Source organism: Eumetopias jubatus, unplaced genomic scaffold, assembly GCF_037043125.1.
Source record: "Eumetopias jubatus isolate StellerSeaLion01/CBP00866 unplaced genomic scaffold, mEumJub1_p1.0 scaffold_11, whole genome shotgun sequence".
NCBI lineage: Eukaryota > Metazoa > Chordata > Mammalia > Carnivora > Otariidae > Eumetopias > Eumetopias jubatus.
The window spans coordinates 14,927,312-14,953,287 of record NW_028274817.1 but is presented as its reverse complement, the minus strand read 5'-3'; the positions used below and the strand labels follow the sequence as shown (position 1 = coordinate 14,953,287).

General features: G+C 43.1%; 1 protein-coding gene across 3 annotated transcripts; it reads left to right on the top strand.

Moving 5' to 3' along the window:
- Nucleotides 1-21,781, top strand: ZNF449 (zinc finger protein 449). 3 transcript variants are annotated; one of them, XM_028095752.2, is made up of 6 exons: nucleotides 318-473; nucleotides 1,020-1,077; nucleotides 2,341-2,784; nucleotides 4,790-4,994; nucleotides 18,532-18,645; nucleotides 18,844-21,781. In XM_028095752.2, the coding sequence occupies exons 3-6, from the start codon at nucleotides 2,431-2,433 to the stop codon at nucleotides 19,725-19,727; spliced, it is 1,557 nt and encodes a 518-aa protein (XP_027951553.1). In that variant the 5' UTR covers nucleotides 318-473; nucleotides 1,020-1,077; nucleotides 2,341-2,430; the 3' UTR covers nucleotides 19,728-21,781. The 3 variants fall into 3 exon arrangements, with proteins under 3 accessions (XP_027951555.1, XP_027951553.1, XP_027951556.1); XM_028095754.2 differs by lacking the exons at nucleotides 318-473; nucleotides 1,020-1,077 and adding an exon at nucleotides 1-37; XM_028095755.2 differs by lacking the exon at nucleotides 1,020-1,077.
- The last annotated feature ends 4,195 nt before the right edge of the window (nucleotides 21,782-25,976 follow it).

Sequence of the window (25,976 nt, the reverse complement as noted above, 5' to 3'; positions counted from 1 at the left end):
CCCCGGGGAGCCTGGGAAAGCCGTGGGCGCCGAGGCGGTGAGTCCCTGAGCGGCCAGAGGGCGTGGCCGTCCCTGGGGCGCGGGCGCGGGCGCGGGCGGCGGGGCTCCCATCCAGCTAGGGCTACACCAACCGGCTGCCGCCAGCCCTGACCCGGCGGCGAGCGCGTGGACGAGCGACGGGCGGCGGGCGGCGGGCCCCTGTCCGGCCGGGTCCCCGCTGCCGCTCCCTGCGACCCGGCCGGGCCTTCCCGGGCTTGTCCGGGGCCTGGAGCGCCCGTCGGGGCGCCGGGACATCCCGTGGGGAGCGCGCAGGGGCCGTGCCCCCGCCCCGGGCGGCCGATTTGTAACCGGCTTTTAGAAGTTCCCGCGACGTGTCCCTCCTCGCCTTTCCCCGAGTGCCCGCTTTGCGCACACCCTCTTTATCCGTGGGCCGTGGGAGCGCGGGCTCGCTCGGGCCGGTTTGGGGAGAAGCCGTGAGTCCTGGGATGCAGTGATGTTTCCCTGCGGAAGGGCGGTTGGAGGGCCGGCGGGACAATCAGGGCCCTGCTGGACGTGGTGGAGGGTTCGGGCCCATCTGGGGAGGGCGGCCAACTGCGAGGCTGAGCAGGGTCAGGGCGGTTCCACAGCTCAAGCCGGCCGGTCCCTGGATGCCATCCAGGGAGGAGGGTTGGATGCCTGCAGTGGGGTGGGGGGGACGTGGAACTTTCTAGGAATGAGTGCTGGGGAGCAGTAACCTTGCTTGAGCGCTTCCTCTGTGCCAGGCCAGGCAGCTGCCGTTCGCTTCCACACAGTTGGATGCACCACAGGAAATTTTATGAAATCGATGCTATGATTATTTTCATGTTACAGACAGAAGCACTGGGTGTCAGGGTCACAAAGCCAGCAGGTTATCGCACGTGGATGGGTCTGCTGCTGAAGTTCAGGTTACCATCAAGATAAAGGATGATAAGTTCCCAATGTACATTTGGGATGGCTAGGTAGGAAAGATTATGAGTATTTTTTAACTTGTGCCACTGCAGGGAAGAAGACAGGTACATGAGGCATCTGGGCAAATACAGAGAGGATCTGTAGCATAAGGTGGGTACCGATATTGAGACCTGCGTGTGACCATGTCTTTGACCTCAGACATTGCACTAAGAACGTTTGGATGATTTGAGACATGAGTGTTGCAGAGATCTCTTCATTCCATCCTTCTCACCATTTCCCTCTGGCATTTCCTGTGTGACCTGGGACAAGTCATTCAGTGCTCCTGAGCCTCCAATCTCAGTCCCCTCATCTGTACTCAGGGCATCATACTAGTCCCCACGTCCTTGCTCTGGGTGAGAGCTACGTGACCTGGACCTGCCATATGCGGGAGACTTTGAACAGCACGTGGACATAGCAAGAGGAATGTGATCAGTGTCCTTTGTTACTCATACATCCCAGATGGCTGGTGGCCTGCCCTGTGGCAGTGTATCGTTCTCATGAGAAAGCCACTTGACATGCCATCACGAGGGTCAGGCTGATGTGGGCTGAAGTGCACATCCCTTGAGTGGAGAAGAACGAAGGGTTGTGGATCTGTAGCTTTTGGACGCAAGGCTCTAGCTAAGATGCTGGTGACTGAAGGTGACTATGGGTTATTGAAAGGCACATGGACTTTCAGGGTTCTTCATCAGTGCCTGTGTATATTCAGAGACACAAGATAGCTTGTATTAAACTGTGAGTGGGGTTACAGGCCAGCACATCTGTGGTGGTTTATTTACGGGAAGAGGTTCTTAGCTTTGGATCAATGGAATTCTAGAGCTGAGCTGTCCAGTAGAACTTTCTACAATGACATCCTATGTATGGAGCACTTGAAATGTGGCTAATTTGAATGAGAAACTGAATGCAACTTCAATGAATTTATTTTTTTAAAAGATTTTATTTATTCATTTGACAGAGAGACACAGCGAGAGAGGGAACACAAGCAGGGGGAGTGGGAGAGGGAGAAGCAGGCTTCCCGCGGAGCAGGGAGCCCGATGTGCGGGGCTCGATCCCAGGACCCAGGGCTCATGACCTGAGCCAAAGGCAGATGCTTAATGACTGAGCCACTCAGGTGCCTCTCAATGAATTTAAACTTGAAATGGGGTCCATGTATGCTCTAGAACATTTTGTAAATTTTTGGAAAACGGATGCAGAATTAGATGTGTCTGTGTATTTTTCTAGGAAGTGATACCATGGCCTTTATTAGAGTTTCAAAATCACCAAAGAAGATTAAGGTTTGCTGCTCTAGGGCTTGGTGGAATGTAAGCAAGTTAAGGGAAGTGAGTATGGCCTGGGGTAACCACTCCTGTTTCCTTTTTTGTTTTGTTCTGTCCTCAGCTGTGGGTGGCTCCCCCTGACGCCTCCACAAACAGACTGGAATCTGAGACTTCAGGCCCCAGAGAAAGTGTACACGACCAGAACAGTGCAATGGCGGTGGCCCTGGGTTGCGCGATCCAGGCCTCGTTGAATCAGGGCTCCGTGTTTCAAGACTATGATGCCGACTGTGAAGTCTTCCGTCAGCGCTTTAGGCAGTTCCAGTACAAAGAAGCGGCCGGGCCTCATGAAGCTTTCAACAAACTCTGGGAGCTTTGCTGTCAGTGGCTGAAGCCAAAGCTGCGTTCTAAGGAACAAATCCTGGAGCTGCTGGTGTTGGAGCAGTTCCTAACCATTCTGCCCACAGAGATAGAGACCTGGGTGAGGGAACATTGCCCAGAGAATAGAGAAAGAGTTGTGTCACTGATTGAAGACTTACAGAGAGAACTGGAGATACCAGAGCAACAGGTGAGAAAAGAGTTTGGGATCTTGGTAATTAGACAAAAAGAAGTAGCAGAGACATCTTATACTAGATCAGACATTTCGTTTTGAGCTCCATGCTTTCCCTAAAGTGATTTTCATTTTTCCCTTCTGCTGGAATTAGCATATATGGCTCAGCAGTTCTCAACTATTAAACACAACTCCTATTCTGTACCAGATATTTCATACTGCCTCTTCTGCCATCCTGAAATGAAATTGATGTATAATGTAACCTGCTTACATACGCAAAATCAAAAACATTGCTATAAGAAGTGCTCTGTGGGGCGCCTGGGTGGCTCAGTCGTTAAGTGTCTACCTTCGGCTCAGGTCATGATCCCAGGGTCCTGGGATCGAGTCCCACATCAGGCTCCCTGCTCGGCAGGAAGCCTGCTTCTCCCTCTCCCACTCCCCCTGCTTGTGTTCCTGCTCTCGCTATCTCTCTTTCTCTCTGTCAAATAAATAAATAAAAACTAAAATAAAAAAAAAGTGCTCCGTGGTCCATGGGACAAATGGAGCTCATGGCCTGTTTTCTGCAGCCTGTGACTAATAATGATTATTACCTTTTTATTTTTTAAAAAAGATTTTGTTTATTTATTTGTCAGAGAGAGAGAGAGAGAGAGCGCACAAGCACGGGGAGTGGCAGGCAGAGGGAGAAGCAGGCTCCCCACTGATTAAGGAGCCTGATGTGGGGCTCGATCCCAGGACCCTGGGATCATGACCTGAGCCGAAGGCAGACGCTTCACTGACTGAACCACCCAGGCGCCCCCAGGCGTTCCTGGTTATTACCTTTTTAAAGGGTTGTTAATACAAGAACTGTAGGCAGTAGACCAACATGCCCCACAAAGTGTAAATTATTTATTATCTGACCCTTTCTAAGAAAATGTTGCCAACCCGAGTCAAGTGGAGCCCGGAAAGAATATAAAGGAAAGGGAATGTAGTTTGTCATCGTGGAGTGAGCATGTGAACACACACGTTGGGGTTGGACCGCACCGGCAGACCTCACAAGGTTGTCACGTGCTCGCGCCTGTGCAGAGACTCACTGTGACGGCGACAGCCCCCGGCACGGCTGCTCTGTGGTTTTCCAAAGTGGCCACACGTGTCGGTAAATCTGAGCAATGAGCAAGAGAGTGGTTGCTTGAATTCCAAAGGCGGGCTTTCCTAGAAGTAGCAAGTCGTGCTAAATCATGCAGAAATGTCTTGTGTCTATACGCGCCCCAGGGTGAGGTTGACACGTTCTTTCTCCCTCGACGCAAGTTTGCGGGGGCACCCCAGAGTTGGTGGGGACCCGGAACAGTTCCGCACTGGGAATGATACCCACTCCTGTCTCTGCCCGCCGGGTCCTGACAGCCACCTGCCATCGTGCCGCATCCGCCTTGGGTGGCGGCGCCAGGGCCCCCTGCTCAGAAGCCCCTGGCACAGGGCAGAACCTTTGGCAGAAGGGAGGAAGGGCTTCGGTACTGTGTGTTGATAGGGCTCTGCAGGTAGCCCGCCCGAACCAGAGTCTTGCAGACTTTCCTGCCGCCTCCCCCCGACCCCCCAGGATAGAGTGAGTTTATGGTGCGCCCTCCCTTTCTCTGTCTCCTGGGTTTGGCTTGCTCTATAGGATTTTTATCCGCCTGTGGCCTAATCGTGGCGCTGCCCTGTATGGTAGCCACCAGCCAGGCGTGGCTCTTGAGCTCTAGAAATGTGGCTAGTCCCAACTGAGATGTGCTGTAAGTGTAAGATGCTCATCACGTTCAGAAGACTGAGTACGAAAGATAAAGTAGGTGAGATGTCTCATGAATACTTGTTCATAGTGGTTACGTTCTGAAAGTGTGGTATCTCAGCCATATTGGTGGAATCATGCATGTCGTCAGGACTGACTTCACCAATGTCTTCTTTGTTTTATGCGGGTCCTGGACAATGAAAACGACGTGGGTGGCTCCCACCCATTGTTGGCACCGGGCGGTGCCGGTGTAGACTGGAGAGTGACGGGTTGTGCCATTTCCCCCAGATCGATAGGCAGGAAATGCTGTTGGAGGAGCTGGTACCAGTGGGCCCGGCACACGTACCACCAAACATCCACCTGGAGTCGCCCCCACTGCAAGTGATGGGACCCGCCCCGGAGGCCCCCGTGGCAGAGGCCTGGATGCCCCAGGCGGGGCTGCCGGAACTGGGCTACGGTGCTGCCGAGGATTGCCGGCCCTTCCTGGACCCTGGTAAGGCAAGGGGTTGACTTCCTTTCTGCGGTTCGTAGTTGGAGAGCTCGAGAGCTCCCCAGCTTTGGGGTGGGTTAGAAACACCGAGTCCTGGATGGAAGCGGGCCGCTGCGATAAAGGGTAGGAGGGGGGGTGCCTCTCTGGGAACAAAGCACGGGACGTCAGATGGGATTCAAAACCCCTTCAGCTAATGACCCCGCTCAAAAAGCCTATTTTTCTCTTTTCAATTTTTTTATTGTTGTTAAATACACATAAAATAAGATTTAGGATCGTAATCGTTTTGACATGTATAGTTCAGTGGTATTGAATACATTAGAAATGTGAAACCATCCCTGCCATCCATTTCCATAACTATTTTCATTCTGTAAAACTGAAAGCCCATACTCATTTAAACAATAACTTCGCGTCTCCCCAGACCCTGGAGACTACCATTCAACTTTCTGTCTCTCTGAATTGGACTCTATGTACCCTCATATAAATGGAATCATATAGTCTCTGTCATTTTGTGACTGGCTTATTTCACTTAGCAGAATAACCTTAAGGTTTATCCAGGTTGTAGTGAGGGTCAGTGTTTCCATCCAAGTAAAGGCCAAATAATATGCCACTGTGTGTCTATCCCACAGTTTGTTTATCCATTTTCCATAAGCATGTACTTGGGTTGCTTCTATGTTTTACCTGTTGTGAATAATGCCTGTATGAACATGGGTGTGCAGATATCTTTTTGAGACCCTGGTTTTACTTCTTTGGGGCATATGACCAGAGGTGGAATTGCTGAGTCATATGGGAATTCTATTTTTAATTGTTTGAGGAGCAGCCCCGCTGCTTTCCACAGCAGCTACACCAGTTTACATGCCCAGCAACGGTGCCTAACCTTTCCAGTTTCTCCACATCCTCACCAACCCTTGTTGCTTTCTGTTTTGTGATAGTAGCATTCCTAATCGGTGTGAGGTGGCATCTCAGGGTAGTTTGGATTTGCACTTCCCAAGTGATTAATGGTATTGAACATGTGCTTATTGACCATTTGGATATCTTCTTTGGAGAATGTCTGTTTACATTCCTTTTTGCACATTGCAAAATCGGGTTGCTTTTTGTCGTTGAATTTTAGAGTTCTCTGTATATTCTGGATATTAATTCTTTATCAGATAGGATTGGCAAAAATTTTCCCATTTGTGGGTTGCCTTTTTACTCTGTTGAAGCTATTGATGGATAAATTTTAAAATTTTTCATGAAGTACTCTGTGTCCACTTCTTTCTTTTGTTGCCTATACATTAGGTGTCATATCCAAGAAATTATTGCCAAATTCAATGACTTGAAGCTTTTCCTCTATGTTTTCTTCTAAGAGTTTTATAATTTTAGGTCCTAATTTTAGGTCTTTGATCCGTTTTGTGTTAATTTTTGCATGTGCTGTTATGTAAGGTTTTAACTTCATTCATTTGCACATGCATAATCCAGTTTTTCTAGCAACATAGGTTGAAAAGAGTATTGTTTTTCTGTTGAATGATCTTGCTATCATTGTTAACAATCATTTCACCATATATATGAAGGTTTATTTATGGGCTCTCTATTCTATTCCGTTGGTCTATTATGCCTGTCTTTATGCCGGTACCAAACTATTTTGATTACTGTTAGTTTTTATTAAGTTTTGAAATCAGGAAGTGTGAGACCTTTAGCTTTTTTTGTCCTTTCCAAGATTTTTTTTTGTCTGTTTGGGCATCCCTGGAGATTCCATATAAATTTTAGGTATGGATTTTTCTATTAAACTTTTTTTTTTTTTTTAAGAGAGAGCGAACAGCAGTTGGGTGTAGAGGGAGAGGGAGAGAGGGAATTGTAAGCAGGCTCCATGCCCAGCACGGAGCCTGATGTGGGGCCCCTGGTTTTTCTATTAATGCAAAAAAGAGTATCATTGTTTATTTTTATTTTTATTATTTTTTTTAAAAGGTTTTATTTATTTATTTGACAGAGAGAGAGAGAGAACACAAGCAGGGGGAGCAGGAGAGGGAGAAGCAGGCTCCCCGCTGAGCAGGGAGCCCAATGCGGGGCTGGATCCCAGGACCCTGGGATCATGACCTGAGCCGAAGGCAGACACTTAACTGAGCCACCCAGGCGCCCCGCTCATTGGGGTTTTGATAGAGATTGTATTGAATCTGTACATCACTTTTGGTAGTATTGACATCTTAACAATATCAACATAGGATGTGTTTTCCTTTATTTATATCTTCCTTAATTTCTTTTACCAGTGTTTTGTAATTTTTATTGTACAAGTCTTTCACATACTTGTTAACTCCTAAGTATTTTATTCTTTTCAATGCTATTGTAAATGGAATTGTTTTCATAGTTTCCAGAATTTTTCATTGTTCATTGTTAGCATATAGAAATGGAACTGATTTTTGCAAGTTCGTTTTGTATCCTGGTACTTTGCTGAATTCATTTATGAATTTTAACGATTTTTAATGCAATCTTCAAGGTGTCTGCATATTAGATCATATAATCTGCCAGTAGAGATTATTTTACTTCGTCTTTTGCAATTTGAATGCCTTTTATTTCTTTTTATTGCCTGATTGTTCTAGCTAGAACTTCCAGTACTGTGTTGAATAGAGTGGCCAAAGCAGGCATCCTTGCCTTCTACCTGACCTTAGAGGAAAGCTTTCAGTCTTTCACCATTGAGTATTAAGTTCCCTGTGGGTTTTTCATATATGGCTTTTATTATGTGGAGGCAATTTCCTTCTGTTCCTATTTTGTTGAGCATGGTTTTTTTTTTTTTTTATCATGAAAGGGTGTTGAATTCTGTCAAATGCTTTTTCTACATCATTTGAGATGATAATGTGTTTTTTTCCTTCATTCTGTTAATGTGGCATTGTACTGACTGATTTTCATATGTTGAAACATCCTTGCTTTCCAGGAACAAATATCACATGGTCATGGTATAGAATCCTTTTAATATGCTGCTGAATTCAATTTGCTAATATTTTTTTCAGGTTTTTTTTGTATCAGTGTTCATAAGGGATATTGGTGTGTTATTTTCTTATAGTGTCTTTTCTGGCTTAGTATCAGGGTAATATTGGCCTCAGAGAATGAGTTATGAAGTGTCTCCTCCCCTTCATTTTTTTTTTTGAAAAGTTTTTTTTTTTTAAGATTTTATTTATTTGAGAGAGAGAGAGCACAGAAGGGAGAGGGGCATAGGGAGAAGGAGAAGCGGACTCCCCACTGAGCAGGGAGCCCAACCACGGGGCTTGATCCCAGGACCCTGAGATCATGACCTGAGCGGAAGGCAGATGCTTAACCAACTGAGCCACGCAGGTGTGCCTTTTTGAAAAGTTTAAGAACAGTTTGTATTAGTTCTTCTCTAAATGTTTGGTAGAATCTACCAGTGAAGCCATCAGGTCTACGGCTTTTCTTTTTTGGGAGATTTTTGATTGTTGCTTCAATCTCTTTACTGGATATAGGTGTATTCAGACTTTTCTATTTCCTTATGATTTAGTCTTGGTAGGTTTTGTGTTTCTGGTAATTTATCCATTTCATCTAGGTTATCCAGTTTGTTCATGTTCAATTGTTCATAGTACTCTTATAATTCTTATTTATGTAGAATCATTGGTAATACCACCACTTTAATTTTTTTAATTCTTTATTTAAATTCAATGTCGTTAACATACTGTATTAGTTTCAGAGGTAGAATTTAGTGATTCGTCAGTTGCAAATAATACCCAGTGCTCATTCCATCAAGTGCCCTCCTTAATGCCCATCACCCAGTTACCCCATCCCCCCACCCACCTCCCCTCCAGCATCCCTCAGTTTATTTCCTAGAGTTCAGTGTCACTTATGGTTTGCCTCCCTATTTTCATCTTATTTTATTTTTCCTTTTTATTGAGCCTTCTTTCTCTTTTCCTTAGTTCATCTAGCTAAAGTTTTCTCAAGTTCATCGATCTTTTCAAAAAACCAATTTTTGGTTCATTGATTTTCCCTATTGTCTTTCTAGTCTTTATTTTGTTTATCTCTGCCTATTCTTTATTGTTTCCTTCCTTCTGCTAGCTTTGGGTTTAGTTTTTTCTTTTCTTATTCCTTAAATTATAAATTTATGTTACTGTTTTGAGATCTTTTTTGTTTACTAATGTAAGTACTTACAACTGTAAATTCCCTACTGAGCATTGCATTCATTGTGTCTCATAAGTTTTGGTACTTTGCATTTTCATTTTCATTTATCTCTAAGTATTTTCTAATTTTCTTTGTGATTTCTTCTTGCATACATTGGTTAAGAGGTGTTATTTAATTTTCACAAATTTGTCAAGTTTCCAGTTTTCCTTCTGTTCTATTTCTAACTTCATCCCATTGTGGTTGGAGTATGTACTTTGAATGATATCTATATTTTTAAATATATTGGAACTAACTTGTGGCCTAACATATGGTCTGTATCCCAGAAACTGTCTCATGTGCGCTTGAGAAGAATCTGACCTTTTTATTCTAGTCATCTTAGTAGGTGTTAAGTGCTATCTAATTGAGGTTTTGATTTGTGTTTCTTCAAAGACTAATGGTGTTGAGCATCTTTTCATGGGCTTATTGGTCATTTGTATACCTTTATTGGAGAAATGCCTATTTAGATTTTTTCCCTATTTTTAAATTGGATTATATGTATTTTTATTATTGAGTTGTGTATGATCTTTGTATATTCTAGATAAAAGTCTATTACTAGATATATGACTTGTAAATATTCTTTCACGTTCTGTGGTTTGTCTTCTCACTTTCTTTTTTTAAAAATTTTATTATGTTATGTTAATCACCATATATTACATCATTAGTTTTTGATGTAGTGTTCCATGATTCACTGTTTGCGTATAACACCCAGTGCTCCATTCAGTACGTGCTCCCTTTAATACCCATCACCAGGCTAACCCATCCCCCCACCCCCTCCCCTCTAGAACCCTCAGTTTGTTTCTCAGAGTCCATAGTCTCTCATGGTTTGTCTCCCCCACCGATTTCCCCCCCTTCATTTCTCCCTTGCTACTATCTTCTTTTTTTTTTTTTTTAACATATAATGTATTATTTGTTTCAGAGGTATAGGTCTGTCTCACTTTCTTTTTTAAAAGATTTTATTTATTTGAGAGAGAGTGAGCGAATGAGAGAGCATGAGCAGAGGAAGAGGGAGAAGCAGACCCCTGCTAAGCAGGGAGCCCACGGCGGGGCTTGATCCCACGACCCTGGCTGGGATCATGACCTGAGCTGAAGGCAGACACTTCACCAACTGAGCCACCCTGGTGCCCTTCTTTTCACTTTCTTAATAGTGTTCTTTGTAGCACAGTTTTTAAAAATTTTGATGAAGTCCAATTTGATTATTTTTTCTTTTGTTGGTTGTGTTTTTTATGTCATATCTTAGAAATCATTGCCTAATACAAGGTTGTGAAAATTTACACCTAAATTTTCTCCTAAGAGTTTATAGGTTCAGCTTGCATTTAACCCTTTAATTCATTTTCAAATAATTTTAGTATAAGTTGCACAGTAACGGTCCAAATAATATGTATATTTATATATATATTTTTAAAGATTTTATTTATTTATTTGACAGAGAGAGAGACAGCAAGAGCAGGAACACAAGCAGGGGGAGTGGGAGAGGGAGAAGCAGGCTTCCCGCTGAGCAGGGAGCCTGCTGTGGGGCTCGATCCCAGGACCCCGGGATCATGACCTGAGCCGAAGGCAGACGCTTAACGATTGAGCCACCCAGGCACCCCAACTTTTTTTTTTTAAAGATTTTATTTATTTGTCAGAGAGAGAGGGAACACAAGCAGGGGGAGTGGGAGAGGGAGAAGCAGGCTCCCCGCTGAGCAAGGACCCTGATGTGGCAGGACCCTGGGATCATGACCTGAGCCGAAGGCAGAGGCTTAACCCACTGAGCCACCCAGGTGCCCCTATTTCCTTAACTTTTGAATGTTAAATCAACATTGCATTCCTGAGATAAATACCAGGAGCTCGACGCAGGACTAGATCCCAGGGCCCTGGGATCACGACCCAAGCGAAGGCAGTGACTTAACCAACTGAGCCACCCAGGCGCCCCTCAGTGTTAATTCTTTAAGGGTTTGGTAGAATTCACCATTGAAGCCATCCGGGCCTGGGCTTTTCTTTGTGAGAAGTGTTTTGATTACTAATTTAGTCTCTTTATTAGTTACAGGTCTATGCCAATTTTATATTTCTTCAATCAATTTTGGGTAGTTTGTATGTTTCTAGGCATTTGTACATTTCATTTATCTAATTTATTTTCCATACAGTTGTTCATAGTATTACTTTATAATTCTTTTTATTTCCATAAGGTTAGTAGTAATGTCTCCCCTTTCATTTCTGATTGTAATAATTTGAGTTTTCTCTCTTGTTCTCTTGGTCAATTTACTGAAGTTTTGTCAATTTTGTTAAATTTTTTTCAAGGAACCCACCTTGGTTTCATTGATTTTCTGTATTGTTTTACTGTTCTATATTTCATTAAATCCTGCTTTAATCTTTATGATTTTCTTTCTCGTTGTTCTAGGTTTCATTTGCTCTTCTTTTTCTAGTGTTTTAAGGCACAAAGTTAGGTTATTAATTTGAGATTTTTCTTTCTTTTTAATAAAGTCATTCATGGCTATAAATTTGCCTTTAAGCACTGGTTTAGGTATGTTCCTAAGTTTTGGTATATTGTATGTTCATTTTCATTTATTTCAAAATATTTCTAATTTCCCTTTTGATTTTTTCCTTTGATTGTCTATTTAGTAGTGTGTTGTTTATTTTCCATGTATTTGCGAACTCCCCAAATTTCTTCCTGTTATTTATTTCTAATTTCATTCCACTTTTCTGGGAGAATATAAGTTGTAATTGCGATCCTTTTACATTCTTGAACATTTTTTTTTTATGGTATAGCATCTTGACTGACGTGGAGAATTTTCCATGTGCATTTGAGAAGAATGCATATTCTGCACTTCTTGGTTGGAGTGTTCTATAAATGTCTGTGACATTTAGTTGGTTTATAATTTTTTGTCTTCTGTTGTTGATCTTCTGCCTAATTTTCTATCCAGCAGTATAAAGAGGGTTTGAATTCTCCAACTATCATTGCTCAATTGTCTATTTCTTTTACTATTTCTGTCAGTTTTTGTAATCATGTATTTGGTACTGTGTTTTTAAGTGTACATATGGTTATAATTGTTATATCTTCCTGATTGGTCATTTTATCATTATAAAATGATCCTCTTTATCTCTAGTAACTTTTTTTGTTTTGATGTCCATTTTGTCTGCTGTTAGTGTAGTCACTCTGGCTATCTTATGGTTGTTTACACGATACATCTTGTCCATCCCTTTACTTTCAGTCTGTTTGTATCTTTGAATCTAAAGTGTCTCCCATAGACAGCATATAGTTGGATTTTTAAAATCTAGTAGGGCAGTCTTTGCCTTTTGAATTGTTTAATCAATACATATTTAATCTTATTTTTGGGACGGTATAATTTACATCCGCCATTTTACTTTTTGTTTCCTATATGTCTCATATCTTTTTTGTTTCTCTTTCCTTCATTTGCTGATTTCTTTTTAGCACTAAGTAAATGTTTTGAATGTAACACTTTACGTAAATGAATTTTCAGCATTTTTTTAAAGTTATTTCCTTAGTGGTTACTCTAGGGATTAGCATGTACATCTTAACATAATCAGCTTTAGACTTATATTAATTTAATGCTAGTAAAATATAGAAATATTTCTCCTGGGGCACCTGGGTGACTCAGTTGGTTAAGTGTCCAATCCTTGATTTTGGCTCAGGTCATGATCTCAGGTTTGTGAGATCAAGCCCAGTGTTGGGCTCTGCACTGGGTGTGGAGCCTGCTTAAGATTCTCTCTCTCTGGACGCCTGGGCGGCTCAGTCAGTTGAGTGTCTGCCTTCGGCTCAGGCCATGATCCTGGAGTCCTGGGATCGAGTCCCACGTGGGGCTCCTTGCTCAGCGGCGAGCCTGCTTCTCCCTCTGCCTGCTGGTCCCCCTGCTTGTACTCTCTCTCTCTGACAAATAAATAAAATCTTAAAAGATTATCTCTCTCCCTCTCCTTCTGCCCCTCCCCCCTCTAAAACAAGAAATATTTTTCCTATATAGCTTTATTCTCTTTTCTCCCTTCTTGTGGTATTGCTTTCATACATATTACATTAAAAATGTTAGACACTCAATTGTATATTTTTTTTCAATTGTATATTGTTAAAGGTATTAGTTTATATAATTTTAACACTTCTAAAAGAGCTAGAGGGAGAAGGAATACAAATAGATATTACACTTTTGTTGTATTAACCTTATTTATACTTCTGGTTTTCTTCATTTTTCCTGTAGATTTTAGTTATTAACTGGAGTCATTTTTTTAAAAGATTTTATTCATTTATTTGACAGAGAGAGAGAGAGAGAGAGAGAGAGAGACAGCGAGAGAGGGAACACAAGCAGGGGGAGTGGGAGAGGGAAGCAGGCTTCCCGCCGAGCAGGGAGCCCAACGTGGGGCTCGATCCCAGGACCCTGGGATCATGACCTGAGCCGAAGGCAGACGCTTAACAACTGAGCCACCCAGGTGCCCCTGGAGTCATTTCTTTAGCCCAGTACAGTTTTGCTCTCATCCACCTCATTTGTGCACATATATTACATGTCTAGATTATTTGCCCAACAATGCACTACATAGATATTGTTTTATACAATTGCTTTTAAAATCTCTTAAGAGAGGGGCGCCTGGGTGGCTCAGTTGGTTAAGCGGCTGCCTTCGGCTCAGGTCATGATCCCGGGGTCCTGGGATCGAGCCCCGCATCGGGCTCCCTGCTCAGCGGGGAGCCTGCTTCTCCCTCTCCCTCTGCCTGCCTTTCTCCCTACTTGTGCTGTCTCTCTCTCTCTCTCTCTCTCTGTCGAATAAATAAATAAAATCTTAAAAAAAACAAATAAAAATAAAATCTTTTAAGAGAAAAAAGAAACAAATTAGTATTTATACTATCTTTTATAATTACATAATCACCGTTACTTGTGCCCTTTGTTTTTTTTCATGTGGGTTCAAATTACCATTTGGAATCACTAGCTATCAGACTGAGGAACTTCCTTTATTTAGTATTTCTTTTTTTTTAATTTATTTTATTTGACAGAGAGAAAGAGAGAGAGAGTACAAGCTGGGAAGCAGCAGGCAGAGGGAGAGGGAGAAGCAGGCTCCCTGCAGGGAGCCCGACATGGGGCTTGGTCCCAGGACTCTGGGATCATGACCTGAGCCGAAGGCCAACGCTTAACTGACTGAGCCACCCAGGTGCCCCTATTTAGTATTTCTTGTTAGGCAAGACTGCTTACCAATGAATTCTCTCGGTTTTTGCTTATCAGTAATGTTATTTCACATTCATTTTTTATTATTTATTTATTTTTGAGAAAGAGAGTGAGTGTGAGCAGAGGGGAGGTGCAGAGGCAGAGGGAGAGAGAGAATCTCAAGCAGGCTCCATGCCCAGCACAGAACCTGACACGGGGCTTGATCTCACGACCCTGAGATCATGACCTGAGCCGAAATCAAGAGTCCAATGCTTAACTGAGCCACCCAGGTGCCCCTCAGATTCATTTTTTAAAGATAGCTTTTCTGGATATAAGATTCTTGGTTGGCATTTTTCATTTTTCTTTGAGCACTTTGAATATGCTATCCTCCTGTCTTCTGGCCTCCACTGTTGCTGATGAGAACTCAGCTTTTCATTTCATTTGGGTTCCCTTGTAAGTGACAAGTCATTTTTCTCTTGCTCTCTTTCAAGGTTTTCTTCCTTTTATGTGACTTTTAGGAGTTTTACTATCATACATCTGTTTGTAGATCTCTTTGTGTTTCTTACTTGGAACTCATTGAGCTTCCTAGATGTGTAGATGAATGTTTCAGTACCTTTGGGCAGTTTGGGGCCATTATTTGTTCATTTTTTTTTTTCTGCTCCTTTTTTTCACTTCTCTCTTTGTTCTCATTATGTATCTGTTAGTACACTGAGTGGCACCCCACTTTTCTCTGAGGTTCCATTCATTTCCCTTCATTCTTTTTTTTCTCTCTGTTCTTCTGATAGTATAATCTCTTTTGATCTATCTTCAAGTTCACTAATTCTTCTGACAGTTCAGATCTCTTCTTGAGCTATCTAGTGAGTTTTCCATTTCAGTTATTGTACTTTTCAACTCCAGAATTTCCACTGGATGCTTTTTTATACTTTCTATTTATTGATACTGTTTGATGTGATGTGATGTTTGTCATCATAATTTTACTTGACTTCTTTAACCATGGTTTTCTTTCATTCTTGGAACGTACTCATAATGGCTGCTTTCAAGTCTTTGTTGAATTTAGTGTGTAGTCGCTCACATAGGTAGATTATGTTGCCTGCTCTTTTTTTTTTCAGTGTATGAGTCATGCTTTCCTGTCCACATGCGTGTCTCATCATGTTTTGTTGGAAACTGGACATTTTAGATAATATATTGTAGCAACTCTCTGTTCTTCTTTCTCCTCCCCAGGGCTTGTTATTGTTACTTGTTTGTTTATTTGTTTGGTAAATGGCTGCATTATTTTAGTGAAGTCTAGTCCACTCCTAAATGTTAAGCATTTGACTCCTCAGGGAGCACAGCCCTGGGTGTGCACACAGTCACCCTTGAACGACAATACTTTTTACAGGGTTTTCTTTGGCTGTCTCTTTCTCTGCCCTGATCCAGCCATTAATTGCCAGCTAATTGCTCTACTGTTTTCAACAGTGCTCTGGAACATAATTTCTCTGCAGATGAATCCAGTCAATTTCAGACACCTTTTTGGGGCTAATTCCTAAGGTCAATTTTTGAGATTTGTCCTGACCCCAGGAGGGCTCCTCCTGGCTGTCTTTTCCCCCAGTTCTCTCCCGCAAACCGGTCAGCCTACAGTTTAGGGTGTATAGTCAATAAATCTATCAAATTCTTTGCAGATGCCTTGCATTATAACCTCTGCTCTTTTTGAGAGTATCCTTAGGATTGACTGTTTTCGTTCTCTGTTGCAAATGAATCAGTTTCTGTGCGAATACATTAGGAGCTACCTGTTTTAAGGCCTGCTCCCCCCCGCCCCAGGCCAAATCTCTGATACCTTGCTCTGGAGGTAGGTGAAATGGTGTGCTTATCTCTGAGTGACATTGCCACTCTAGGAGCTGAGCACTAGGTCTGGGGGTCAGGTCCTCTTGGGTTGCCTCTGCAGGCATAGAACTACTGCCTTCCAATCACAATTGCCTTTTGAGGACAATCAGGGAGCCCTCTAGGATTCACAGCAGTACTACACCCAGGGTAGATCCTTCATGCCACCAGTAGGGACTGGGTAGATAAAAGGAGCTCCCAATCTCTCAGCCAAATTGCTTGGACTTTAGAACCAACAATGGTTAGCTGGGGGTAGACTGAGAAATGCTGACATCCTGCCCCTCCCAGGAAGCTAGCCCTCTGAAAGGGAGCTGGGGGCCCTTAGCTATGGCAGTCTAGCGTGGAGCTGGGAGAGGTACTAAAGAGAACTGTTGTGGTTTAAAATCTTAAGACTCTGGGTGCCTGAGGGGCGCCTGGGTGGCTCAGTTGGTTAAGCGTCTGCCTTTGGTTCGGGTTGTGATCCTGGGGTCCTGGGATCGAGTCCTGCGTTGGGCTCCCTGCTCAGCGGGGAGCCTGCTTCTCTCTCTGCCCCTCCCCCCTCCTCGTGTTCTCTCTGTCTGTCTTAAAAAAAAAAAAAAAAAAGACTGGGCGCCTGGGTGGCTCAGTCGGTGAAGCGTCTACCTTCGGCTCAGGTCGTGATCTCAGGGTCCTGGGATCGAGCCCCTGCTTCTCCCTCTCCCTCTGCCCTCCCCCTGCCTGTGTTCTTTCTGTCTGTTAAGTAAATAAATAAAATCTTTAAAAAAATAAAATCTTAAGACTCCGAAGTCCGTCTCCCCTGCTATGTTTAGGTCATAAATCTGTATTTTACACTTCCGCCTTTGCTACTCTGCTTATTTCATATTTCTGTTTGCTCTCACTCTTCCTTCATGGTAGCCTTCCTTCCATCTGTGACCCCCAGTTTAGTTTGACCTGTGCCGTATTACCCTTTGAGCCCACTCATAGCTTTGAAATCTATAAACAAAAACAATACAGTGAGTTTAAACAGAATTTCATTTGAAATACATTTTTGTTAATCTTAAAAGGTCTTTTTTCCATGAAAATATAAAATAAGGTATCTTAGTCCCCTTCCTGTTTTGACATGTTTTGAAACTTAAATTTTCATTAACTTGCTAACGTTATTTTAATAATGCTAATATTTAAGAAAATAATGCTACTATTTAAACAGCATCCTGCATTTAGATTTATTTTATTTTTTTAAATATTTTATTTATTTATTTGAGAGAGAGAGCACAAGCAAGGGGAACAGCTGAGCAGGGAGCCTGATACAGAACTCCATCCCAGGACCCTGGGATCATGACCTGAGCTGAAGGCAGCTGCTTAACTAACTGAGCTGCCCCTGTATCTAGACTTAAAATCAACAATTCCCACACGTTATTGCAGACCAATATACTTTGCCGGAGCTGAGGAAGGGGAGGAAGGGTCGTGGAAGGAGAACGGAAGCCATAGCCGCTTTCAGTGGGGAGGGGAGAGGGGTGGTAGGACGCAGGGGACAGGGGACAGCAGTGTCAAATCTTGTCCTCATTCTTTTTTTGTTTTTAGAGAGAGATCGAGAGAGCATCTTAACCAAGCTCCAGGCTCAGTGCAGAGCATGATGCGGGGCTCGATCTCACGACCTGAGCCAAAACCAAGAGTCAGCCGCTCAACCAACTAGCCACCCGGGCGCTCTGTTGTCCTGGTTGTTCTTAGATTGGCAGTGAGAAACGCTTTGAGAGTTGTTTGGGTTAATTTCAAGAGAGTGCACTTCTAGACTTGGGCTGAATGAAGCAAACCGCTTTTGCTCATTGCCAGCTTCATCATTTTCCCTTTTAATTGGAAAATCTCAATGGAAATGATTCTAGTAAACAGTTTCCTAACCCCTACTTTTAGCTCTGTCTTCACTTGGTACTCAGTAGCAGCATTTCTCAGTTTTAATATGCCAAAACTTTATGAAGATTTACTTCCTATTTTGGCTCCAACCTGAATAATCGAACATCAAAATAGATACAGAAATCATTTAGGGCATTGATTTCAACAGAGAGAAACATTCACTCCCCTTCCATTGATTAGAGGAGAGTAGCCTTGAATTTCATGTTTCGTTCCTTTTTTTTTTTTTTTTAAGATTTTATTTATTTATTTGACAGAGCGACAGCGAGAGAGGGAACACAAGCAGGGGGAGTGGGAGAGGGAGAAGCAGGCTTCCCGCGGAGCAGGGAGCCCGATGCGGGGCTCGATCCTAGGACCCTGGGATCATGACCTGAGCCGAAGGCAGACGCTTCACCGACTGAGCCACCCAGGCGCCCCTATGTTTCGTTCTTAATCTTTAAAAAAGAGAGGCTCTCGTAAGAAGTCCCGGGTGGAGTCATTCTAACTGGGGAGGAAGTAGACACTAAGTGGCCACGTGTCCAGGATATCATCAAAGAAAGACCTATTATGCTTCTTGTCTTTCTTACGGCCAGGATATCCAATACCAAAGCTTGACGTGAGCTTTCCATTGGAGCCTCGGGAAGAAGCGTGGGTGAAGGAACTACAAGATTCCAAAGAAATGAAGCAATTACTTGATTCCAAGATAGGTAAGTCATTGTTCACTGATACCACAGAAGAGAGAAAAGAAAAATTCAGTCTTGATCAGGAGAAAGAGTTTGGGATTCTCCATAGGAATTTCTGTTTTCCTACTGGTGGTTTAATACAACTTTTCACTTTCCCTCGTGTTTTTGTTTTTTTTCTCCATGGGACATGGTGACAGCTGCCATTTCTCTTTCTTCTCTCAGGTTTTGAGATCGGGATAGAAAATGAAGATGATACTTCAAAACAGAAAAAACTGGAGAACATGTACCCATTTATTGTTACTCTAGAGGGGAATGCTCTCCACGGGCCCATCTTGCAGAAGGACTATGTACAGTTGGAGAATCAATGGGAGAGCCCCCCAGAGGATTTACAGACAGATTTAACAAAACTGGTAGATCAGCAAGACCCCCCGGCAGGAGAGAAACCTGAAAATTCCACCGTGGAAGAACCTCTCAACCCCAGGCCCCAGAAGAAAAAGAGTCCAGGGGACAAACCTCACCGATGTCCTCAGTGTGGGAAGTGTTTTGCTCGGAAGTCACAACTTACAGGGCACCAGAGAATTCACTCAGGAGAGGAACCCCATAAATGCCCTGAGTGTGGAAAAAGATTCCTCCGTAGTTCAGACCTTTATAGACACCAACGGCTTCACACGGGGGAGAGACCCTATGAGTGCACCGTGTGTAACAAGCGATTCACTCGGCGGTCACACCTGATAGGCCACCAGAGAACCCATTCTGAAGAAGAAACGTACAAATGCCTGGAGTGTGGGAAAAGCTTTTGTCATGGATCGAGTCTCAAAAGACATCTGAAAACGCATTCGGGTGAGAAACCTCACAGATGTCACAGTTGTGGTAAAAGTTTTAGTAGACTGACAGCTCTAACTTTGCATCAGAGAACTCACACAGAAGAGAGACCTTTTAAATGTAATTACTGTGGGAAAAGCTTTAGACAGAGACCAAGCCTTGTTATTCATTTACGAATTCATACAGGGGAGAAGCCATACAAGTGTAGTCATTGTTCTAAAAGCTTCAGGCAGAGGGCAGGCCTTATTATGCACCAGGTCACTCACTTTAGAGGACTTCTTTGAGAATTGTTAAAGGCAACAGGCTCCTGCAGAAATTGACACTCAAAAAAAAAAAAAAAAGTCTTAACCGACAGCAGCCTGTTTGTCTTGGAAGAATCTTTTCGTTTGAGCTTATGAGAACAGGTTTTAAAAACCATTTTAAAACCCCGTCTTCCAAAGCATATGAACTGTAGAGTATCCATCTACTCTTGCAATGTTCCCAGATTCGATTTATTCTGTCTCTTATTTTTTTTTTTTTATGACAATGAAAAGTTTTGTGTCCCAGGCCAACCGTATCGTAGATAAAAAGCATATAATTGATGACAGTCCTTTTCAGGGTAGGGTTAATATGATGGATAATCGTGTCCATCAACATATCTCCTACAGCAGCACCAGAATTAGTCTGCTGTCATTGTTAAAGGCGATTATATTAGTTCAGAGCTTTATGTGTCGTAAGTAGCAAGAAAGGAGACAGTGTATTTTGTCAGATAATAAAAATGTGTCGGGAACACATTTACCTGGTAAGAACGGGGTTATTTCCATAGAAAGTTTTTATGTTTAAGGAAATTAAGATTTTTAACCCGAGTTGGCTAGTCTGCTTAGTTGGCGGTCTGGAGTGATGCTGCTTAGAGCTGAGTATTCATTTGAGGATTTCTTTTGTTCACAGAATAAGTAAGCTCTTTGTGGAAGAATCCATTTGACAGTTGATGTCATCCAAGTAGAATTTGATTTAATTTAGATTGACTGAGGAACCAGTGTCTGTTCTTTGTACTCTCCTTTGGTATTCACCCCTGTGTCTCTCAGTGCTTTTAAAATTTTACCCATTCTTTAATTCAGTGTCCCCCTAACTGTGTGTCATAGAGCACTTAGTTCTACAAGATATTTTACAAATAACTTCGGGACTCCCTGCTGTCTCCACTTTCTAGATTCACAGTGCCCATCAGCATGTGAGAATGTCTGAGAGGCCCTCCAGTAAAGGTGTGGCAGAAGCACCTCTTTTGGCTCAGTGTTTTGCCAACCTATTTGACCCTAGAACCCCTTTTCATGTACACCCAGTGATAACCTACAGAACTAGTATTCTGCAAATATTCCTTGGAACACACTGTCTTTAACAAATAGATCTATAGCTTTCAGTATAGTCTTGTTGCTCCCAAGCCTAGTTATCTCCAGTTGTTTCAAGGGTGTTATGAAAAGTTCTTTACATATATACATTTTTTTTTATGTAATACACACACACACACACACACACACACACACACATCATTTTAAGGAGGTGTGAGGGTCAGCAATTGAGATAATTTATATGTCGCTCAGTGATTCTCAACCTCTTTGAAATTTACTTATAACCACACGCACATATTGCTACTTATATAAACATTCTCATGTAATCGTGGTAATGACTCAAAGTCCTGTAACAAGGGAAGAACTCTCTTTGTCAGTTATAGCTGTTGATACCTGAAAATATTCCTTCAGCCTAGTTCCTTGTTGTGAAATACAAGAGGTAGGACATTCAAGTATTTTCCCTTTTTGAAGATACCAGTCATTGTTTCCCTAACCTAGAATTAGGGAAAGTATATATATTTTTTTCTATTCCATTGAAGTTCTCGGAAGTGATATTGACTATAAATATTTCCGGGGCAACTACGATGTGCCCAACTAGTCCTGTTCTAGGCTTAATGGAAACCAGTAAAGACATTAATCCGTGAGTCAGGTTCATAAGGAGTTTATAATATCGTTAGTTAAACAAGAGTTGGGAAACACATGGAGGACAATGCAAGAGAGTTTGGAATTAAGTGCCAAATCATATGAAGTGCTAGAGCCAGGGTGTGTCTTTAATTCTTGTCATCTGGGTCCCTGTAAGATGCTGCTATAAGTGTGGGGTTAACGTTGAGATCCCAGTAGCAATAAACATGTTAACGTGGGAGGAGTCTGAATGTAGAGATGAACAATACGGAATGTAACGGCTTCTCTTTTCTCTCTTGTGGACTTGCATTCAAACCAGGACAGTGCCTTAGAAAGGATGTGCCCAACTGCTCTGTATCTATGCAATATTTTAATAAAGTGGAAATGTGTATGCTCGTCCTGCTTCGATCACATTAATAATGGTTTGTGCAACTCAGAACCACTTCCCTGAGCCGTGGAGACAAGCACCACGATTGACCCCTGCTCCCACCCTACGTTGCAGTCACTTTACTCTCTGCACCCATGGTGCTGGGTTTATGCATCATTCTGAGCATTTAATACAGTCAATTTTAGCTAGGAGGCTTAGTTGCCGTCATCATACGAGCTGCATCCTCCCCGTCCCCCCCCCCATCTGGAGCATAAACGCACAACTGGATTTTGCAGCTTAGAAGACATCTATTATCTATTTCTTTGTTCTAGTGTCCTGTATGTAACAGGCACTAATCAATATTTGTGGCATTGAGTCAAGAAATATGTGAAATAATTCTTGGAAACATATATCCCAGTGGATGTGCCTAGTGGATCCTATTGGATGTGCGTAGTTTATACTTCTGAACATTTCCAAAAGGTAATGGCAAAATACAGTCCCTACCTCCTTAGTGTTTTGAAGGACAAAAACCAGGAGCCATCCCATAAGTGCTCTGAAGGTTAAATGTAAAGTGTATTGTCCAGGCCTAAACAGTATAAGCTTTTCAATAAATATTCAGGATATTGTCTTTTCATTCTTTGCTGTTTAATGATAAAAGCCCTTAAGTTATGGATTTTCCTCTAAATATGGCTTTAGTCACATTCTATAGTTTTATACATAATGTCTGTATTAGTCAGGATTTTCCAGAGAAACAGAACCAGTGGTGTGTGTGTGTGTGTGTGTGTGTGTGTGTGTGTGTGTGTGTGTGTGTGTAGAAAAGGAGAGGGAGAGAGAGATTGATTACAGGAATTGGCTCATAACAGTTACGAAGATAATCGGCTATCTGCTAGCTGGAGAGCCAGGGTGGCTGGTAATATAATTCAATTCTAGTTGGAACACGTTAACTCCTAGTCCGATGTTGTAACTCCCAGTCCAAGGTGGAAGACTTGAGAACTGGGGGGTTGCAGGTGTTAAGTCCCAGAGTCTGAAAATCAGAGAACCAGGAGCTTTAGTGTTCAAGAGCAGGAACAGAAGGACATCCCAACTCAAGAAAGAGAGCGAGGGAATTTGCTCTCCTTCCACCTTTTTGTTCTGTTCAGGCCCTCAAGATTCGGTGCTGCCCACCCACTTGGTGAAGGCAGATCGCTTTACTCAGTCACTGAGTCAAAGGCTAATAATCTCTTCTGGTGACACCCTCACGGACAAGCCGAGGAATAATGTTTTACCAGCTATCTGGGCATCTCTTAGTCCAGTCAAGTTGGCACATTAAATTAATCATCACAGTGTTATTACTGATGATTTCAAAATTATTCGTAATTGCAGTTTTCATTATAATTCCTCTTTGATCCAAAGCTATACGATATTGCCATTTTCTTTTTAACTTTTCATTTTGCCACATTGTGATTAGAAAATGAGGTTCATTCTATTTCTGCTTTTAAAGTTCATTTAGGAAAAAAAGTTCATTTAGACTTTTTTTAAAAAAGATTTATTTGAGAGAGAGCGTGCATGTGCATGGGTGTGAGAGCAGGGGAGGGGCAGAGGGAAAGGGAAGCAGACTCCCCGCTGAGTATGGAGCTCCACACGGGGCTCGATCTCACGACCCTGAAATCTTGAGATCCTGACCACCGAAATCAAGAGTTGGGCACCTTAACTGACTGAGCCACCCAGGCGCCCCCATTTAGTTTTTTTTTTTTTAAAGAGGTATATGTGATAACATTTGGTTAAGTATCCTAAAGCCCTAGAAAATAAGGATTCCAGATGTAATGCAGACACTTAGAATACAGTCGTGTACCTCTCAGTTACTTTAATGCCTTCAGAGGTGTCCTTGGTGTTTGTGAGGCGGCAGTGGCACAGAAGAGATTAGGTTGCTCCCCATTCTGCCTCCCTGCATTTTTGGACCCCCTGTTCCCTTGCTGCGAGGTTTTTTGGGAATACATTCTGGATGTCATATAGCAATTATTAACAGCTGCCAAGCTATCAGGGCTGGCAGTAAAAGCGGGAGGCCAAAGGACCTTGGAGAGACCTAGCCTCTCCGCACCAAGCCGAGACGGTGCTCCCTCGGATGTGGTAGCGGTCTGTCTCACCCCTGAAAGCAGAGAGAACCTGCACTGGGCGCCTTGACGTTTTTGGAACGGTGGCCCTCCTGAATCAGCAGGGATTGCTTCCGAGCGTGTGGAGGAGGCGGTCCAGGTTAAAATCCAGGCAATCAGGGGACATACAGGTGAATCGGCCCCAAAGGGCTCACTATCAGGTGGGGGAGGAGAGGCATTACCCTTTGCCTTCTTGCACTTGCAGTCCACATGACCTTTCCTGGCCACCTCCAGGAAACTGCATGAGCTTTCTTCCTGAAGCCTCCTGTCATTTCTAGCCTGGGGATATGGGCTGAGTCATCTCATAAATTACCAAAGCTCACACTTGAGCCCCGGGCAGCCCCTGCTTCTTCTCTAGTCCTCTGTCCCAGATAGGGAAGGGATGGGAAGAACGCTCACCTCCTAGTGTCTCCGTAGCACTTAATAATCGATGTACTCAGAACCCCAATTCTGGAATTTTAACTACTGGGATTGAAGGGTGGTGGTAGTTTCTTTTCTCACCAGAGTGATGGATAAGTTAGTCTCTATCCAGCATTTTCCATCTTGCTTTGTCAGACGGGACTTCTCAGAGGTCTTGCAAGGCCTAAGTTCACATTCTTTGAGGATCCAAAGATACGAAAATAATATTTCTCTTTTCTCCGAATGAGTGAAACCCATCACAACCCCCAATATACATGAAACACTGATATGCAAAATCAAAATTTTATCTCCAAGGATTACCTGAAAACCTGATTCATAGGTTAGAGGACCAATTTACATTCAAAAGACACACAGCTACTGAGTCACTGAAGAATCCCCCTAGATTTTTATTTGAACCAAACAATGTGAGTAGTCCATGTTGATGGGACGCAATCACTTGGTGCTGCACTCAGAATTTCCCTTTGACAAAGCAATGCGGATTCCATCCATGACCCTCCCTCTCCTGGACACTCCTACCCGCTTCTTCACCTTTCAACAGGGCCTGCATTTTGTGTGTGTGTGTGTGTGTGTGTGTGTGTGTGTGTGTGTGTGTGTGTGTTTAACAATTTTTAAAAAAGATTTTATTTATTTATTTGAGTGAGAGAGTGACTGGGGGGAGGTGGTGGAGGAGCAGAGAGAGGGACAGCCAGACTCCAAGCTGAGCACGGAGCCTGACGTGGGGCTCGATCCCATGACCCTGAGATCATGACCTGAGCTGAAATCAAGAGCCGGACACTCAACCGACTGAGCCACCCAGACGCCCCACACATGGCTTGCATTTTGAAGTGCTACGTGCCAAAGAAGAATGTCTAGGATGAAAAATACTCTGTACCTCACGCCAGACTTTTTTACATCCCTTGAACTACTCACTTCGTCATAATCCCTTTCAAAACAAAATTCCTTTTCTCTGAGTTTCACCAAAGCCCCTGCTCCGACTCCCACATGAACTGACCCAGATTTCACGCGTTTAGAGAAGTCAATATGTGAAATAGAGAAGCCAAACCACCCCTCTGAATGCAACATCCCCCTTATCCTTCAACCACTCCAGCTGCTGAAGAACTGTAAGAAGCTGAATAAATCTGTTGTGTCCACAACACCTTCCTTGAGAGTGATGAGCTCAAGCCAGGATGCTCCTTCTATCCACTCCAGCAATCTTCAAGTTCCTTTCAGACCTCCTTCTCAATGCACTGCATTCTGACAATGGAATCTCCACACTTTGGAGTCTGGTTTTCCCCTCAGAGGGCATGTCTTAACTTTCTCTGATTCACCTCTTTAAAGGCCTCTGGGACTTTAAGAGCATCAACAAGCCATTGGATTAATAAAGCCGTTGTACCAAGACCATACCCCATACACAAGGAGAGGGGTCACCCATATTGGTATAAAGGTGGGACTAAAAATTCAATTCTCCCACGTGACGCAGAAAGCCTCTTAGTACAAGTCATTTGCTCATAGTAAAGGTGCATGTCGCTACAGGATTTAGTCCTTAGTATGGAGAACTTGATTTGCCCTCAAGAAAATGGCGCACTCTCCTTCTCTCCTCTGCTAAAAGCCATTGGCGATTGTAGTCCGAACCCATTTGTCGTTTTGGTCTTCTCAGGGGGGCCCTTGCATTGCCTCAAAGGGGTATTGCCTACC

Bases quoted from the DNA above. Each gene is read 5' to 3' on its own strand.
- ZNF449 (XM_028095754.2), top strand. From the start codon at position 2,431: ATGGCGGTGGCCCTGGGTTGCGCGATCCAGGCCTCGTTGAATCAGGGC. The intron at 2,785-4,789 runs GTGAGAAAAGAG...CATTTCCCCCAG, and splicing joins TGGAGATACCAGAGCAACAG to ATCGATAGGCAGGAAATGCT. The intron at 18,646-18,843 runs GTAAGTCATTGT...TTCTTCTCTCAG, and splicing joins ATTACTTGATTCCAAGATAG to GTTTTGAGATCGGGATAGAA.